General features: G+C 38.1%; 1 protein-coding gene across 3 annotated transcripts in view; it reads left to right on the top strand.

Annotated features, from left to right (window-relative positions):
- The window catches only part of LOC100348666 (cell surface glycoprotein CD200 receptor 2), a 63,052-nt gene that overhangs the window by 24,096 nt on the left and 19,490 nt on the right, over positions 1 to 19,466 (top strand). For 2 of the 3 annotated variants that reach the window (XM_008266942.5, XM_089330806.1), the window contains exons 2-4: positions 10,906 to 10,971; positions 13,468 to 13,785; positions 13,898 to 14,146. In XM_008266942.5, coding sequence (XP_008265164.1) covers positions 10,906 to 10,971; positions 13,468 to 13,785; positions 13,898 to 14,146 — 633 coding nt within the window. Of the gene's footprint in view, positions 1 to 10,905; positions 10,972 to 12,568; positions 12,681 to 13,467; positions 13,786 to 13,897; positions 14,147 to 19,466 lie in introns of those variants that run through there. The other variant, XM_089330807.1, reaches the window with a different exon arrangement.

The raw sequence follows: 19,466 nt of genomic DNA, 5'->3' as shown, positions 1-19,466 counted from the left end.
CAGATCCTTTGTGTGGTCCTAGGGAGAGAGCAGACGAATATTATACCCACAGGGGCCAGCACTCAGACACGGACTGCCTTCAATGAGAATAGCACAGCTGGGTGGAATTACTTCACTTCTGAATAAAAGAAAAAAAGAGAAAGAGAGAAGATTTACCACACCAAACCTGGGTGTGTCACCTTTGGCACACCCTTAACCCTGAAGAACTGAACAGAGCTCTCTGGCCACACCCAACACAAGCCTCTAAAGATCCACCAAAAGCAGACAGTCCACTTAATCTAGAGTCATAGTGTAACGAGAAAAGCCACCCAGCAAGGAAAAAAAAAAGAAGAAGAAACCAAAGAATATCTCCACAATGCCAAGCAACAAATGCAGAAACTGAGGAAACAAGAACAAGGAAGACATTATGATGCCCCCAAATGAACATGACACTCCAATTCAAGATTATGAAGATGATGAGATAGAAGAAATGCAAGATACGGATTTCAAAAAAATAAGATAAGAACATCTAGAAGTTCTCAAAGACAAATTCTTGAACTATAGAAATCCTTACTGGACAGGGTAGAAAATCTCTCTTGTGAAAATGAAATCTTAAGGAAGAATCAAAATGAAATGAAGAATCTAGTAGAACATGAAATTGTGATATTGAAGAGAAATCAAAATGAAATGAAGAATTCAATAGATCAAATGACAGATGCACTTGAGAGCCTTAAAAACAGAATCAGTGAAGCAGAAGAGAGAATATAGGACTTAGAAGACAGCACAGGAAAGTATACAATCAAACCAAAGAAAAGAAGAGGAAATTAGAAATCTAAAAAATATTGTTGGGAATCTACAGGATACTATTAAAAAACCTAAAATTTGGGTTCTAGGCGTTCCTGAAGGCATGGAGAGAGAGAAAGGATTAGAAAGTCTTTTTAGTGAGTTACTAGCAGAAAACTTCCCAGGTTTGGAGAAGGACAGAGATATCCTAGTACAGGAAGCTCATAGAACCCCCAGTAAACATGACCAAAAGAGATCCTCACCATGACACGTTGTAATCAAACTAACCACAGTGAGACATAAAGAAAAGATTATCTCAGAGGATCTCCAATTAGACTCACAGCAGACTTCTCATCAGAAACCCTACAGAATAGGAGGGAATGGTGAGACATAGCCCAGGTACTAAGAGAAAAAAGCTGCCAGCCCAGAATATTATATCCTGAAAAGCTCTCATTTGTGAATGAATGTGAAATAAAGACCTTTCATAGCAAACAGAAATTGAAAGAATTTGTCGCCACTCACCCAGACCTGCAAAAAATGCTTACAGATGTGCGAAACACAGAAACACAGAAACACGGCCATCAATATGAAAGAAGGTAAAGGAAGAAAACCTCCCAGTAAAAGTTCACAGGAAGTTCAAAGCATATATTAGAAATATCTTTGGGAAAATGGCAGGGCAAAGTTACTACTTATCAATAGTCACATTGAATGTTAATGGCCTCGACTCTCCAGTTAAAAGACACAGACTGGCTGAATGGATTTAGGAACAAAACCCATCTATTTGCTACTTACAAGAAACACATCTTTCCAACAAAGATGCATGCAGACTGAAAGTGAAAGGTTGGGAAAAGATATTCCATGCCAACAGAAAACAAAAATGAGCTGGCGTAGCCATCTTAATATCAGAAAAATAAACTTTAACACAAAAACTGTTAAGAGAGACAAAGTGGGGCACTATATAATGATTAAGGGATTAATTCAACAGGAAGATGTAACTATTATAAATGTATATGCACCTAATTACAGGGCACTGGTTTATATTTAAAAGGTATGTTAAGGGACTTAAAGGGAGACTTAGATTCCAATACAATAGTATTGGGGAACTTCAATACTCGACTCTCAGAAATAGATCAACTGGACAGAAGATCAATAAGGAAACAGCAGATTTAATCAACACTATAGCCCAAATGGATCTAACAGATATCTACAGAACTTTTAATCCTACACATAAAGAATTTACATTCTTCTCAGCAGTACATTTAACCTACTCTAGGATTGACCACATACCAGGTCATAAAGCAAGTCTCAGCAAATTCAAAAGAATTAGAATCATACCATGCAGCTTCTCAGACCACTACGGAGTGATTCTGGAAATTAGCAACTCAGGAATCCCTAAAGCATATGCAAACGCATGGAGACTGAACAACATTATCCTGAATGAACACTGGGTCATAGAAGAAATCAAAAGAGAAATCAAAAACTTTTTGGAAGTAATGAGGATAACAGCCCAGCATGTCAAAACTTATGGGATATGGCAAAAGCAGTGTTAAAAGGAAAGTTTATATCAATAGGTGCCTACATCAAGAAATTTAAAGGCAGCAAATAAATGAGCTTTCAGTGCATCTCAAGGATCTAGAAAAACTGCAGCAAACCAGACCCAAATCTGGTAGGAGAAGAGAAATAATTAAAATCAGAGAAGAAATCAACAGGATTGAATCCAAAAAAAATCACAAAAGATCAGCCAAACAAAGAGCTGGGTTTTTGAAAAATAAACAAAATTGACATGCCATAGGCCCAACTAACTAAAAAAAGAAAAGACCCAAATCAATAAAATCAGAGATGAAAAAGGAAAGGTAACTGACACCACAGAAATAAAAAGAAACATCAGAAATTACTACAAAGAGTTGTATGCCAGAAAACACGGAAATCCATCAGAAATGGATAGATTCCTTGACACATGCAACCTACCTAAATTGAACCAGGAAGACATAGAAAACCTAAACAGACCCATAACTGAGACAGAAATTGAATCAGTAATAAAGTCCCTCCCAACAAAGAAAAGCCCAGGACCGGATGGATTCACTGCTGAATTCTACCAGACATTTAAAGAAGAACTAACTCCAATTCTTCTCCAATTATTCAGAACAATTGAAAAAGAGGGAATCCTCCCAAATTCTTTCTATGAAGCCAGCATCACCTTAATCCCTAAGCCAGAGAAAGATGAAGAATTGAAAGAAAATTACAGACCAATATCCCTGATGAACATAGACGCAAAATTCCTCTGTAAAATTCTGGCTAATAGAATGCAACAACACATCAGAAAGATCATCCATCCAGACCAAGTGGTATTTACCCCTGGTATTCAGGGATGGTTCAATGTTTGCACATCAATCAGTGTGATACACCACATTAACAAACTGCAGAAGAAAAAACCATATGATTATCTCAATAGATGCAGAGAAAGCATTCGATAAAATACAACACCCTTTCATGATGAAAACTCTAAGCAAATTGGGTATGGAAGGAACATTCCTCAATACTACAATCAAAGCAATTTAAGAAAAGCCCACGGCCAGCATCCTATTGAATGGGGAAAAGTTGGAAGCATTTCCACTGAGATCTGGTGCCAGATAGGGCTGCCTACTCTCACCACTGCTATTCAATATAGTACTGGAAGTTCTAGCCAGAGCTATTAGGCAATAAAAAGAAGTTAAAGGGATACAAATTGGGAAGGAAGAAGTCAAACTATCCCTCTTTGCAGATGATATGATTCTTTATTTAGGGGACCCAAAGAACTCTACTAAGAGACTATTGGAACTCATAGAATAGTTTGGCAAAGTAGCAGGATATAAAATAAATGCACAAAAATCAACAGCCTTTGTATACACAGACAATGCCCCAGCTGAGAAAGAACTTCTAAGATCAATCCCATTCATAATAGCTACAAAGCAATCAAATACCTTGGAATAAACTTAACCAAGGACGTTAAAGATCTCTATGACAAGAATTACAAAACCTTAAAGAAAGAAATAGAAGAGGATACCAAAAAATGGAAAAATCTTCCATGCTCATGGATTGGAAGAATCAATATCATCAAAATGTCCATTCTCCCAAAAGCAATTTATAGATTCAATGTGATACCAATCAAAATACCAAAGACATTCTTCTCAGATCTGGAAAAATGATGCTGAAATTCATATGGAGACACAGGAGACCTCAAATTTCTAAAGCAATCTTGTACAACAAAAGCAAAGCCAGAGGCATCACAATACCAGATTTCAGGACGTACTACAAGACTGTTGTTATCAAAACAGCATGGTACTGGTACAGAAACAGATGGATAGACCAATGGAATAGAATAGAAACACCAGAAATCAACCCAAACATCTACAGCCAACTTATATTTAATGAAGGAGCTAAAACCAATTCCTGGAGCAAGGACAGTCTGTTCAACAAATGGTGCTGGGAAAATTGGATTTCTACATGCAGAAGCATGAAGCAAGATCCCTACCTTACACCTTTCACAAAAAACCACTCAACATGGATTAAATATCTAAATCTATGACCTGACACCATCACATTATCAGAGAACATTGGAGAAACTCTGCAAGATATAGGCACATGCAAAGACTTCTTGGAAAAGACCCCAGAGGTATAGGCAGTCAAAGCCAAACTTTTTTTTTTTTAAAGCCAAACTTAATAGCTGGGATTACATCAAATTGAGAAGTTTCTGTACTGCAAAAGATACAGTCAGGAAAGTGAAGAGGCAACCGACAGAATGGGAAAAAATATTTACAAGTTAAGCAACTGATACAGGATTAATAACCAGAATCTACAAAGAGATCAAGAAACTGCACAACATCAAAACAAACAACCCACTTAAGAGATGGGCCAAGGACCTCAATAGACATTTTACAAAAGAGGAAATCCAAATGGCCAACAGGCACATGAAAAAATGTTCAAGATCACTAGCAATCAGGGAAATGCAAATCAAAACCACAATGAGGTTTCACCTCACCCCAGTTAGAATGGCTCACATTCAGAAATCTACCAACAACAGATGCTGGCGAGGATGTGCGGGAAAAGGGACACTAACCCATTGTTGGTGGGAATGCAAATTGGTTAAGTCACTATGGAAGTCAGCTTGGAGATTCCTCAGAAACCTGAATATAACCCTACCATTCAACCCAGCCATCCCACTACTTGGAATTTACCCAAAGGAAATTAAATTGGCAAACAAACATGCTGTCTGCACATTAATGTTTATTGCAGCTCAATTCACAATAGCTAAGACCTGGAACCAACCCAAATGCCCATCAACGGTAGACTGGATAAAGAAATTATGGGACATGTACTCTATAGAATACTATACAGCAGTCAAAAACAACGAAACCCGGTCATTTGCAACAAGATGGAGGAATTTGGAAAACATCATGCTGAGTGAATTAAGCCAGTCCCAAAGGGACAAATATCATATGTTCTCCCTGATCAGCGACAACTAACTGGGCAGTATACATATTTTAATGATAGTGATTTTTCTGATCCATGAGCAAGGAACATCCTTCCATTTTATTGTGTCTTTGATGATTTCTTTCAACAGTGTTTGATAATTTTCATTGTAGAGATTTAACTTTTTTGGTTAAATTTATTCCTAAATATTTGATTTTTTGTGGCTTTTGTGGATGAGATTTATTTTTTGATTTCTCTTTCTGTGAGTTCATTGTTCACCTACAAAAAAGCTACTGTTTTTGTATGTTTATTCTGTAACCTACAATTTTACTGAATTGGTTTATCATTTCTAACATCTTTTTCGTGGAGTGTTTAGGTTTTTCCATGTACAGCATCATGTCATCTGCTTACATGGATAAATTGACTTCCTTTTCTCCAATTTTGATTCTCTTTACTTCTTTTTCATTCCTAATTCCTCTCACTAAAACTTCCAGTGTTATATTGCATAGGAGTGGCGAAAGTGGATATCTTTGTCTTGTTCCAGATCTGAGTGGAAATACTTTCAGCTTTTCTGCATTCAGTATGATATTGGCTGTTGGTCTGTCATATATAGCCCATACAATTTTTGAGGAATGTTTTTTCTATGCCTATTGAGGAGGGATTTTATCATGAAGGAGTGTTGCATCTTATTCTCTGCATCTTTTGAGATGACCATATGGTTTTGTTCTCCATTCTGTTGATGTAATTTATGATGTATATTGATTTGTGAATGTTGACCTATCCTTGCATTTCTGGAATAAGTTCCACTTGATTATGATATATGATCTTTTTGATGTGGTTTTGGATATGATTTGCTAGTATTTTGTTGAGAATATTTGAATCTATGTTCACTAAGGATATAGGTCTGAAGTCTTTTTGTGTGGTATCGTTGCTTTTGATATCAAGGTACTTCTGGCCTGATAAAGTGTTTGGCAGAGGTCTATCATGTTCAATATTTTAGAATAGTTTGAAGAGTATTGGAGTTGCTTCCTCTCTGAATGTTTTGTAGAATTAAGTAGTGAGGCCATTTGGTCCTGGACTTTTCTTTGATGGAAGATTTTGATTACTAATTCAATCTCATTGCTTGTTATGGGTCTGTTTAAAGTTGTCTGTATCTTCTTGAGTTAATCTTGGTAGGTTGTATGAATCCAAGAATTTATCCTTCTCTTCAAGGTTTTCCTTGTTTATTTCCAGTTTATTAGGATATAGTTCTCCAGAGTAGTTTCTTATGATCCTTGGTATTTCAGTGGTGTTGGTCGTAATGTCTCTCTTTTCATCTCTAATTTTATTTATTTGAGTTTTTTCTCTTTTTGTTAGTCTGGTTAGAGGTTTATCTATTTTATCTTCTCAAAAAAAACAACTTTTTGCTTTGTTGATCTTTTGTGTTTTTTTTTAGTTTCAATTTCATTTATTCTGCTCTGATCCTTATTATTTTTCAGCTCCTACTGATTTTGGGTATGGTTTGTTTTTGTTTTTCTGTCTTTAATATTTATCATAAAATCTTTAATTTGAGACATTTATTTTTCTTATAAACATTTAATGCAATAATCTCCCTTCTTAATAATGCTTTTGATTTATCCCACAGGTTTTGATATTTATGTTTTCATTTTAATTTGTTTCAAGAACGTTTTTGATTTCTTTTTAATTTCCTCCATGATGTATTACTTATTCAGTAGCTTATTGTTTAATGTCCAGGTATTTATGAGTGTTCTATTCTTGTTGCTGATTTCTAGTTTTATTGCTTTATGTTCTAAGAAGATATATGGTATGATTTCAATATTTTTAAATTGGCTGAGACTTGATTTGTGGCCCAATATGTGATCTACCCTAGAAAATACTTCATGTGCTGATGGAGAAGAATGTTTATCCTGTAGTTGTTAGGTGAAATGCTTTGTAAATGTCTGTGAGGTCCATTTGCTTGATAGTATTTTTCTTTTTTTGAAATTTTATTTAATGTATACGAATTTCATGTATTTATATACACAGATTCAGAACAGTGATAGGTCTCATATTACCCTCCCTATGGCCCACGTTCCTACCCTTCTTCCTCCTCCCTCTCCTATTTCCATTCTTAAATTTTACCAAGATCTTTTTTTCATTTAACTTTATACTCATAAGATTAACCCTATGATAAGTAAAGAGTTCAACAAATAGTACGAAGAAAAAACACTGTTCCTCAACAGTTGAGACAAGGGCTGTTAAAAATCATCAAATCTCAAAATTTCAGTTTTGGGGCGCCGGATTCTGTCCTGGTTGCTCCTTCCATTCCAGCTCTCTGCTGTGGCCTGAGAAGGCAGTGGAGGATGGTCCAAGTGCTTGGGCCCTGCACCCACATCGGAGACCAGGAGGAAGCACCTGGCTCCTGGCTTTGGATCGGCGTAGTTCTGGCCGTAGCGGCCTTTTTGGGGGTTGAACCAACGGAAGGAAGACCTTTCTCTCTGTTTCTCTCTCACTGTCTAACTCTGCCTGTCAAAAAAAAAATTTCAGTTTCACAACTCTGATGTATCTTTATTGATTTTTTTTGTCTGGATGACCTGTCCATTAATGACAGTGGGATGTTGAAGTCACTCATTATTACTATATTGGAGTCTATCTCTCCTTTTAGGTCTAATAGTATTTGCTGTATATATCTGATTGTTCTTGCATTGGGTGCATATACATTTATGATTGTTATGTCTTCTTGCTGAATAGAAACTTTTTTCAAATATAAAGTCCTTCTTGATGTCTTTTTATAGTTTTTGATTTAAAGATTTCTTTTTGTCTGAATACAGAATAGCTATGCCTGCTCACTCTTGGTTTCCATTTGCCTGGTTTATCTTTTTCTAACCCTTCACTTTCAGTCTGTGTGTATCTTTGCTTGTGAAGGGAGTTTCTTGTAGACAGCATATAGTGGGGTTGTGGTTTTTTCTTATCCATCCAGTAAACCTAAGATTTTTAGTTGATGAATTTAATCCATTTTAAAAAATATTTAATCATTTGAGAGGTAGAATTACAGACAGAGAGAGGGAGAGACAGAAAGGTCTTCCATCCAAAGGTTCACTCCTCAAATGGCTGCAATGGCCAGGACTGGTCTGATCTAAAGCCAGGAGCTTCTTCCAGGTCTCCCACATAGCTACAGGGGCCCAAGCACTTGGGCCATCTTCCACTGCTTTCCCAGGCTATCACAGAGAGCTGGATCAGAAGTGGAGCAGCCAGGACTTGAACCGGCACCCATATGGGATGCCTGCACCACAGGTGGAGGCTTAGCCTACTATGCTATAGCACCAGCCCCAAATTTAATCCATTTACATTCAAGGTTAGGACTGATAGATAAGAACTAAGACCTGTAATTTTGTTGATTAGATAATAGTTTTACCTGCTCTGTCAGTGAATTTGGTGGTGACATGTGTTGCATATTTACTTCTAATGCAGGATACTCTTCAGAATTTCTTGTAAGGCTGGTGTGGTGGTGGTGAAATTTCTGTTTCTGCTTATCTGGAAAATTGGAAAATACTTTATTTCTCCTTCATTTTTATTAAAGATTTATTTTATTTATTTGAAAGACAGAGTTACAGAGAGAGGTAGAGACAGAGAGAGAGGTCTTCCATCCACTGGTTCACTCCCCAGATGGCCTCAACAGCCGGAGCTGCGCCGATACGAAGGCAGGAGCCTGGAGCTTCTTCCGGGCCTCCCACATGGGTACAGGGGCCCAAGGACTTGAGCCATCTTCCACCGCTTTCCCAGGCCATAGCAGAGAGCTGGATCAGAAGAGCAGCCGGGACTAGAACTGGGATGCCGGCACTTTAGGCCATCTTCTACTGCTTTCATATCCCTGAGCAGTTTAAGTTCAGGCTTTTTCTTTATTTTCACTTTTTCCTGCTCTGATGCTCTGCCTTCCTTTATATAGATCCAAGTTTCTGACCTCTATTACCCCCTAAAGAACGTTTCACAGCATATCAAATTTCTTTCAAGGCAGACATATTGGCAACAGATTCCCTTAATTATTGTTTGTGAAAATCTTTGTTTCCCTAATTTTTGAAGGATATAGAATTCTAGGTTGGTGGTATTTTTCTCTAAATATTTTATTTTTTTAAAAGATTTATTTATTTGTTTGAAAGGCAAAGTTACAAAGAGTCAGAGGGGGAGAGAGAGAGCGAGCGAGCCAGAGCTGGGCAGATCCAAAGCCAGGAGCCAGGAGCTTCTTCTGGGTCTCCCATGTGGGTGCAGGGGCCCAAGGACTTGGGTATCTTCTATTGCTTTTCCAGGCCACAGCAGAGAGCTGGATCAGAAGTAGAGCAGATGGGACTTGAACCAGTGCCCATATGGGATGCTGGCACCGCGGGTGGTGGTTTTACCTGCTATGCCACAGCACTGGCCCCTAAATATTTTGAATATTTCACTATTCTCTTCTTACTTGCACGATTTCTGAGGAGATGGTGGTATGGAAATTGTTTATTTTACCATGTTTGTTTTCATAATTTTTTCTTTGTTTTTGACTTTTCTGTAGTTTCAACATGAAGTGTGTAAGTGTATTTTGCTTATTTTTTATTTATTATGGTAGGTGTTGTTTGAGTCTTCTGGATATATGACTCCACATCTGTCATTAAATTGAGGAGAGGGGCCGGCACTGTAATGCAGCAGGTTAAAGCCCTAACCTGAAGCGCTGGCATCCCCTGTGTGTGCTGGTTCGAGTCCCGGCTGTTCCTCTTCCAATCCAGCTCTCTGTTATGGCCTGGGAAAATAGTAGAAGTTGGCACAAGTTCTTGGGCCTCTGCCCCAACGTGGGAGACCTGGAAGAAGCTCCTGGCTCCTGGCTTCAGATCTGTGCAGCTCTGTGCATTGTGGCCAATTGGGGAGTGAACCAGTGGATGCAAAACCTCTCTCTCTGTCTCTACCTCTCTCCATAACTCTGTCTTTCAAATAAATGAAATGAATCTAAAAATAAAAAGATAAAAAAAATTGGGGAGAAACTGATTCTCAATTATTGGTTTTTAAATAGTTGTCCTTCTTTTTTCCACTCTTTTAAAAACTACAGTATAGTAATTTCCCGAAATCAAGTTTGGAACAGATTAACATTTTTGTGATTGTAACAAACATAGGTCCCAATAGAAGAAACACATGTGGATCTCAGAAACTGTGGAATTACACAGTTGAAGTTAGTAAGGACTCACATCTCTGTTCTCTCTGCTATTACCTAATTTTTTCCCTTTTCCCTCTTACAAGTTAGGAAAAATGAATAAGGAAAAGAGAGAGAATTATGATTCTAAATTATTGCAAAAATGGATCGGCTTTGTTTATCTGGGTGAGGTGCCCACCACTGGACCAAACATCTTTTCTTAATGGGTGATACCTGGAAGAGGGTATAGAATCAGAACTACTCATGTGGGATATCCACACTGGCTCCAACTCCCAGGCTGGGGAAGAGAAAAGAGATGGAAGCAGGGTTGCCTTGTTCAAAATAGTAGGCAAAAGGAGGGTCACATAAATGGAAAATTGATTCATAGCCTATGAATGTGATTTTAAGATATTAGCATGTTTTTCTATTAATGATTGATGACTTGCATTGATTGTGCAATCCGTGTATTATGTTGAATAAGTCTGTGGAGAGACTGAGACTTCCACTCTATTAGAGCACACAAGATTGATTTCCTTTTACGTGCTCTAAATATTTTCTAGCTTCAAGTACTTCATGCATGCATGGAAAGCAGACGACACAGAACATTTCAGCCCTTCCTCAAGAAGGTAATGTGCTTCCTGATCTAGTGCCCAGCACGGAGGGGATGGAGGGTTGAACTTTGTTGAAACGTTAACTGAAGGCTACTGTGTGATGAGTTGAAGAATATGGTGCTATGAGGGACCCTGTGTGATCCAACTTCTGGTTGTTACCCAAAGAAGTCACATTCTCACTTGCCTGTAAACCTCTGCCAAGTTGGAGTGTTGGAAAGAACCTGGCTTTAACTGCATCTCAGATATGCATTGATGTTTTACCTGTTTTTTCCATCTAGTTTTATATATATAAATATATATATATAAATATATATAAAATTCATTTGGCTATGAATGCAAGCAAGGGCTTGACTAGCACAGGTGACATCAAAACAGGAAAGAGGAAATACAAATTGCAGATTTTAGCAATAACAAGTTTCATCCACACATACAAAGATTTTTCCCCTCCCTAGCTGGAGCTGTTCATGTTAGAATGGCAACATCACTGACACTCACCTTTGTTTCCTGAGTTAAACTACATACTTGGGTTGACTAATCACTTCTTTAGTCATGGATCCATTATGTTTCTGAGAAGTACACTTCCAACATGATTTATGTTGGAAGATGTTTGTAGATTGCAAGGCTTAATTTTTTTCTTTAAAAGCTAACCTTCTGTATTTAATCATGATAATGAAATAGAACATACAGAAACAAAATCTGTGATCAAAGTTCATTGATGAATTGTATAGGAATATACATATAACTAAATTGGAAGGGATATTCATCCAAAATCTACATTTTATAATGTCATATATTTTCAATAAAATCCCTTTTATGAACAATTCATAGAAAAATAGATCTTGGTTTTTCTTTTTCAAAATGTATGTTCCATAAACTTCTGATGAAAGAGAAAAAAACCAAAATGTATGTTCCCTACTACTAGCACCAGAAATAGATATTTCTAAGCATCTCTTATCATTAAGGATCATCATTTTTCAACTTCTTTGGTTGGCTTAATTGGCAAAATTATAGGATATTCTAAAATCTGTTGATTTCACTGATTTTGGGGTTTTCGAAATAAAAATTAAACTTCATGAAAATATTCAGCCTGTTCAATCTGAATGCCATGTTAGTCACTCTTCATGAAAGTACCATGTACTCATCACATTTATGTGAGAATTAGCACCTATAAGGACAGGCATTGGGTTTTGGTGCTACTGACATTTTACACTCAACAAAACTTAGGAGAATCAGGGCCGTTGTGTATAGTAGTTAGAGATACCACCTGCAATGCTGGCATCCCACATTTGTGCAGATTCAAATCCTGGCTGCTCACTTCCAATCCAGCTCCCTGCTAATGTGCCTGGGAAAGCAGCAGAAGGGGACCAAGTGCTCAGGCCCCTGCACCCAAGTAAAAGAGTAAAGAATATGAGAGACCCAGAAGAAGCTCCTGGCTTCGGACCACCTGGCTCAGGTTGTTTTATGGCCATTTAGGGAGTGAACCAGAAGATGGAAGATCTCTCTCTCTCTCTCTCTCTCTCTCCAACACTTTCAAATGAACAAATTTTTTAAAAAAGATTTTGTTTATTTATTTGAGAGGTAGAGTTACAGACAGAGAGAAAGAGAAACAGAGAGAAAGTTCTTCCATTCGCTGGTTCACTCCCCAGATGGCTACAACTGCTGGAGCTGAACCAATTGGAAGACAGCAGGCAGGAGCTTCTTCTTCTTCTAGTTCTCCCATGCAGGTGCAAGTTTCTACTGCTTTCCCAGGCCATTAGCGGAGAGCTGGATTGGAAGAGGGGCAGCCAGGACACTAACTAGCACCCATATGGGATGTCAGCACCACAGGCGGAGGTTGGGCCTATTAAGCCACAATGCCAGCCCTGAATAAATTTAAACTTAGGAGAAGAGACTACCTCATTAATTATTCCAATGACTTTCCACAGGAATGTGAACTATATGATAAATGTAATAGTCTACCTACAAAAGATTAGCTTTAGAATATTGCATTTGTTATTTAGTTTAGAATTTTAAATTAATTCAAGTTTTTTTCATACTATTTGTTGAACTCTTTACTTAATATATAGTTACTTGTATGTGTATAAAGTTAATTGAAAATAGATCTCAGTGAGAAATAAGAATAGGAATAGGAGAGGGAGGAGGAGGAAGGGTGGGAGTGTGGGTGGGAAGAATCACTATGTTCCTAAAGTTGTATTTATGAAATGCATAAAGTTTGTATTATTTTAAATAAAAAGTTTCTGGAGAAAAATCTTGAATTAATTTAAAGAATTTATGATACATACTGTTTGCCTAATAATGACTAGTGCTAGAGAAAATAGTTGTTATGTTGGTTTTAATGTTATAAATATTTTATGAATGCTGATTTTTATGTAAATACAATATTTTATAGTAAGATTACTTGCAAAGTAGTCTTTATGACAGCTTCATGTACTATGTTGTGGATAAACTTAACAAACGAAGTGCCTTATCATAACAGCTTTTCTTTGTCATTCTCCTTTTGTGTGTGTCCAGTTAATACTTCACTGACTGTGCTGATGGGTACAAAGGCTGAGCTCTGTTGCTCTCCTATCCCATTGACAAATGTGGTGCTAATAACATGGGAAATAATCCTCAGAGACAGGCCGACCTGCAAAATATCCTACAAGGAGGACACAAATGAGATCACAAAAAACAACTGTACTGATGAGAGAATCACCTGGGCCTCCAGACCTGATGTAAACCCTGAACTTCAGATCCACCCAGTGGCTCTCAGTCATGATGGCTATTACAGGTGTCAAATGGCAACACCTTATGGGAATTTCGATCATGGGTATCGCCTCCAAGTGTCAGGTAAGGAACATGAGGCATGTAGCATTTCAGATCACTAGATCTGACACCAAAACAAATACCTCTGTAAATTGCATATCCCTGATGGTAAGATTTTTTCCTTAAATCTCTGCAGTTTGCCCTGAAGTGACGCTGTCTCCCGTCAAGAACAGAACCGCGGTGTGCAAGGCTGTTGCAGGGAAGCCGGCTGCGCAGGTCTCTTGGGCCCCAGTAGGGGACTGTGTCACTGAGCAAGAACATTGGGACAATGGCACAGTGACTGTCTGGAGTACGTGCCATTGGCCAGATAGCAATGTGTCTGCTGTGACCTGCTCTGTCTCCCATTTGTGTGGCAACAAGAGTATATCCCAACGTTTACTTCCTGGTTAGTAATTCTCCTAGTTTTGTTTATCTTTCATCTGCTGATTTCATTTCATTTCAGTAACTTTCTGGGAGCAGGATTACTGAGTCATATGGTATATCTGTTTGCAGCTTTCTGAGGTACCTCCATACTATCTTCCGCAGTGGCTGCACCAGTTTACAGTCCCACCAAGAGTGGATTAGGGTGCCATTTTTCACATATCCTCACCAGCATTTATTAATTGTTGATTTCTGTATGAAAGCCATTCTAACTGTGGTGAGGTGAAACTTCATTGTGGTTTTGATTTGCATTTCCTTGATGGCTAGTGATCCTGAGCATTTTTTTTGTGTGTCTGTTGGCCAATTGCATTTCCTCTTTTGAAAAATATACCTGTCAGGGCTGACACTGTGGCATAGCAGGTAAAGCCATTGCCTGCAGTGCTGGTATCCCACATGGGTACCCTTTTGAGTCCTGGATGCTTCCTTTCTGATCTAGCTCTCTGCTATGACCTGGGAGTGCAGTGGAAATCCACCCAAATCCTTCAGCCCCTGCACCCATATGAAGACTAGAAGAGGCTGCTAAATCTTGCCTTTGGATCAGACTAGATGTGGCCATTGCAGCCATCTGGGGAGTGAACCAGCAGATGGAAGATAACTCTCTTCTCTCTCTTTCTCTTTCGCGCAGGCTCTCTCTCTCTCCCCCTCTCACTCTTCTCTGCCTCTGCCTCTCTGTAACTCTGCCTTTCAAATAAATAAATCAATCTTTAAAAAATCTGTTATTAAAAAAGGAAAAAAAAGTCTGTTCAAGTCCTTTACCCACTTCTTATTGTGTTGTTTGTTTTATTGTTATTGAGTTTCTTGAGCTCTTTATAGATTCTGGATATTAATCCTTTATCAGTTGCATAGTTTGCAAATATTTTCTCCTATTCTATCAGTTGCTTCTTAACTTTGCTGAGTATTTCCTTTGCAGCACAGAAGCTTCTCAACTTGATGTAATCCCATTTGTCTATTTCTGCTTTGATTGCCTGTGTTCCTGGGTCTTCTCCAAGATTTCGTTGCCTGTGCCAATGTCTTGCAGAATTTCCCCAATATTTTCCTCTAGTAATTTGATGGTATTGAGTCATAAATTGCAATCACTGATCCATTTTGAATTGACTTTTGTGTAAGGTATGAGGTAGGGATCTTGTTTCATACTTCTGCACACAGAGATCCATTCTAGCACCATTTGTTGTAGAGACTCTCCTTTCTCCAGGTATTGATTTTAGCTCCTTTGTCGTAGATTAGTTGATTGTAGATGTGTGGATTTATTTCAGAAGTTTCTATTCTGTTCCATTGGTCTACATGTCTATTTTTGTGCCAATAACAGGCATTTTTTTCTTTTTTTTAACTTTTATTTAATGAATATAAATTTCCAAAGTACAGCTTATGGATTACAATGGCTTCCCCCCCATAACGTCCCTCCCACCCGCAACCTTCCCCTTTCCCACTCCCTCTCCCCTTCCATTCACATCATGATTCATTTTCGATTCTCTTTATATACAGAAGATCAGTTTAGCATACATTAAGTAAAGATTTCAACAGTTTGCTCCCACACAGAAACATAAAGTGAAAAATACTGTTTGAGTACTAGTTATAGCATTATATCTCAAAGTACAGCACACTAAGGACAAAGATTCTACATGAGGAGTAAGTGCACAGTGACTCCTGTTGACTTAACAAATTGACACTCTTGTTTATGGCATCAGTAATCACCCTAGGCTCTTGTCATGAGTTGCCAAGGCTATGGAAGCCCCCTGAGTTCACTGACTCTGATCATATTTAGACAAGGCCATGGTCAAAGTGGAAGTTCTCTCCTCCCTTCAGAGAAAGGTACCTCCTTCTTTGATGACCCAAATAACAGGCATTTTGATTCTAACCTCCCTAAAGTATGTCTTGACATCTTGAATTGTGATTCTTCCAACTTGTTTTTGTTGTTTAAGATTGCTTTAACTATTCAGGGGCTCTTGTGTTTCTATATGAATTTTAGCATCTTTTTTTTGCTATATCTGAGAAGAAATTATTTAGTATTTTGATTGGGATAACATTGAATCTGTAAGTTGTTTTCAGTAATGTGGACATTTGGATGATATTAATTCTTCCAATCCATGAACATCAAAGATTTTTCCTTTTTTTGTTTTTTTTTTAATTTCTTTAAAGTTTTATAATTTTCACTGTAGAAGTCTTTCACCACCTTGGTTAAATTTATTTCAAGGTATTTAAATATTTTTGTAGCTATTGTGAATAGGATTGATCTTATACATTCTTTCTCAGCCATGGCATTGCCTGTATATACAAAGGCTCTTGATTTTTGTATTGATTTTATATCTTTCAACTTTACCAAACTCTCTTATGAGTTCCACAATCTCATAGTGCAGTCTTTTGGTTCACCTATGTATAAAATCATGCTGGGGCTGGTGTTATGACATAGTAGGTTAAACATTTGCCTATAGCACCAGCATCCCGTATGGGCACCAGCTCAAGTCCCAACTGCTCCACTTCCTAGCCTGCTCCCTGTTAATGGCCTGGGAAAGCAGTGGAAGAAGGCACAAGTGCTTAGGCCTCTGCAATAACATGGGAGACCTGGAAGAAGCTCCTGGCTCCTGGCTTTGGATCAGCCCAACTCCAGCTGTTGTGGCCAACTAGGGAGTGAACCAGTAGATGGAAGACCGACCTCTGTGCCTCTCCCTATTTCTCTCTGTAACTCTGCCTTTCCAATAAATAAATCTTAATAAAATATCATGCCATCTACAAATAGGTATCATTTGAGTGCATCCTTTCCAATTTGTATCCTTTTCATTTCTTTTTCTTCCCTAACGGCTCTGGCTAAAACTTTGAGGACCATGCTGAATAGCAATAGTGAAAATAAGCATCCTTGTCTGGTTCTAGAGCTTAGTGGAAATGCTTCCAACTTTTCCCCATTCAGTATGTTGCTGGCTGTGGATTTGTCATATATATTGCTTTGATTGTGTTGAGGAATGTTCCTTCTATACCTAATTTGCTTAAGGTTTTTATCATGAAATAATGTCATATTTTATCAAATGCTTTCTTTACATCTATTAAGATAATCATATGATTTTTATTCTTTGATTTGTTAATGTGATGTATCATATTTATTGATTTGTGTGTCTTGAAACATCCCTGCATTCCAGGGATATAGCCCACTTGGTCCATGTTAATGATTTTTCCGAAGTGTTGTTGGATTCAGTTTGCTAGAATTCTGTTGAGGATTTTTGCGTGTATACTCATCAGGGATACTGGACTATAGTTATCTTTGCTGTATTTTTTTCTGGTTTTGGAATTAAGGTGATGATGGCTTCATAGAAGGAGTTTGGAGAATTCCCTCCTTTTAAATTGTTTATGAATAATTTGAGAAGAATTGGAATTTGTTCTTCTTGAAAAGTTTGGTAGAATTCAGTGGTGAGGCCCTCTGGTCCTCGGCTTTTGTTTGTTGGAAGGGTCTTTATTTCTGTTTCAATCTCTGCCTTGGTTATTGGTCTGTTCAACTTTTCTATGTCTTCATGCCTCAATTTTAGTAGATTGCATTTTTCCAGGAATCTATCCATTTCTTCTAGATTTTCCAATTTGTTGTCATATAGCTGTTTGCAGTAATTCCTGATGATTCTTTATATTTCTATGGTATCTGTTTTTAGATTTCCTTTTTCATCTCTGGTTTTATTTTATTTTATTTTTTAAATTTATTTGACAGATAGACAGTGAGAGAGAGAGACAGAGAGAAAGGTCTTCCTTCTGTTGGTTCACCCCCCAAATGGCCGCCAAGGCCAGAGCTATGCTGATACAAAGCCAGGATCCAGGTGCTTCCTCCTGGTCTCCCACATGGGTGCAGGTGCCCAAGCACTCGGGCCAATCTCCACTGCCTTCCTGGGCCACAGCAGAGAGCTGAACCGGAAGAGGAGCAACCGGGACTAGAACTGGTGCCCATATGAGATTCCGGCGCCGCAGGCAGAGGATTAGCCAAGTGAGCCATGGCCCTGGCCCCTCTGATTTTATTGATTTATGTCTTCTTTGTCTTTTTTTTTTCTTTTGATTTATTGGGCTAATGGTGTATCAGTTTTTTTATTTTTTCAAGGAAGCCAGTCCTTCATTTCACTGATCTTTCTATTCATTTTTTTGTTTCAATTTTACTTAGTTCTTCTCTGATTTTAATTATTTCTTTCCTCCTACTAGTTTTGATTTGGCTTGATGTTGTTATTTTCTAGATCCTTGAGATGCCTTGATAGGTCATTTACTTGATGCCTTTCCAGCTTATTGATTTGGCACCAATTCCTATAAACTTCTCTTTTAACACTGCTTTTGCTGCATCCCATGAGTTTTTTTTTTAAGATTTTATTTATTTAATTTGAGAGTTAGAGTTACAAACAGTGAGAGGGAGAGACAGAGAGAAAGGCCTTCCGTCCGTTGGTTCACTCCCCAAGTGGCCGCAACAGCTGGCGCTGTGCCGATCTAAAGCCAGGAGCCAGGTGCTTCTTCCAGTCTCCCATGTAGGTGCAGGGGCCTAAGGACTTAGGTCATCCTCCACTGCCTTCCCAGGCCACAGAAAAGAGCTGGATTGGAAGAGGAGCAGCCAGGACTAGAACTGGCACCCATATGGGATGCCGGCGCTGCAGGCAGAGGATTAACCTACTGCACCACGATGCGGGCCCCACCCCGTAAGTTTTGATAGGTTGCATTGCCATCTTCATTCATTTATAGGAATTTTTTGATTTCCATTTTGATTTCTTCTATGACCCACTGTTCATTCAGGAGTGTATTGGTCAGTCCTCATGTGTTTGCATATTTTCTAGAGATTCTTAAATTTTTAATTTTCAGATTTATTCCATTGTGATCAGAAAAGATGCATGGCATTATTTCAATTTTTAAAAATATTGTAAGACTTGCTTTATGGCCTAGCATATAATCTACCCTAGAGAAAGTTCCATGACTGATGAAAAGGATGTGAACTCTTCAACTGTGGGATGATAGGTTCTGTGGGTGTCAGTTAGGTCCATTTGGTCTATAGTGTAGATTAGCTCCATTGTTTCTTTGATAATTATCCATCTGGTTGATCTGTTCATTGATGAAAGTGGGGTACTGAAGTCCCCTATTACCATTTTATTGAAATCAATGTCTCCTTTTAGATCTATTAATATTTAAATAGCCTGGCACCCTAGCATTGGATTTATATACTTTTTTAAAAAAAAAGATTTATTTATTTTATTTGAAAGGCAGAGTTACAGAGAGGCAGAGGCAGAGAGAGAGAGAGAGGGAGAGAGAGAGGTCTTCCATATACTGGCTCACTTCCCAAATGG

This window comes from Oryctolagus cuniculus, chromosome 4, assembly GCF_051225735.1.
Source record: "Oryctolagus cuniculus isolate XC-2025 breed Fujian yellow rabbit chromosome 4, ASM5122573v1, whole genome shotgun sequence".
Lineage (NCBI taxonomy): Eukaryota > Metazoa > Chordata > Mammalia > Lagomorpha > Leporidae > Oryctolagus > Oryctolagus cuniculus.
This window is presented reverse-complemented; position numbering and strand designations above follow the sequence as displayed.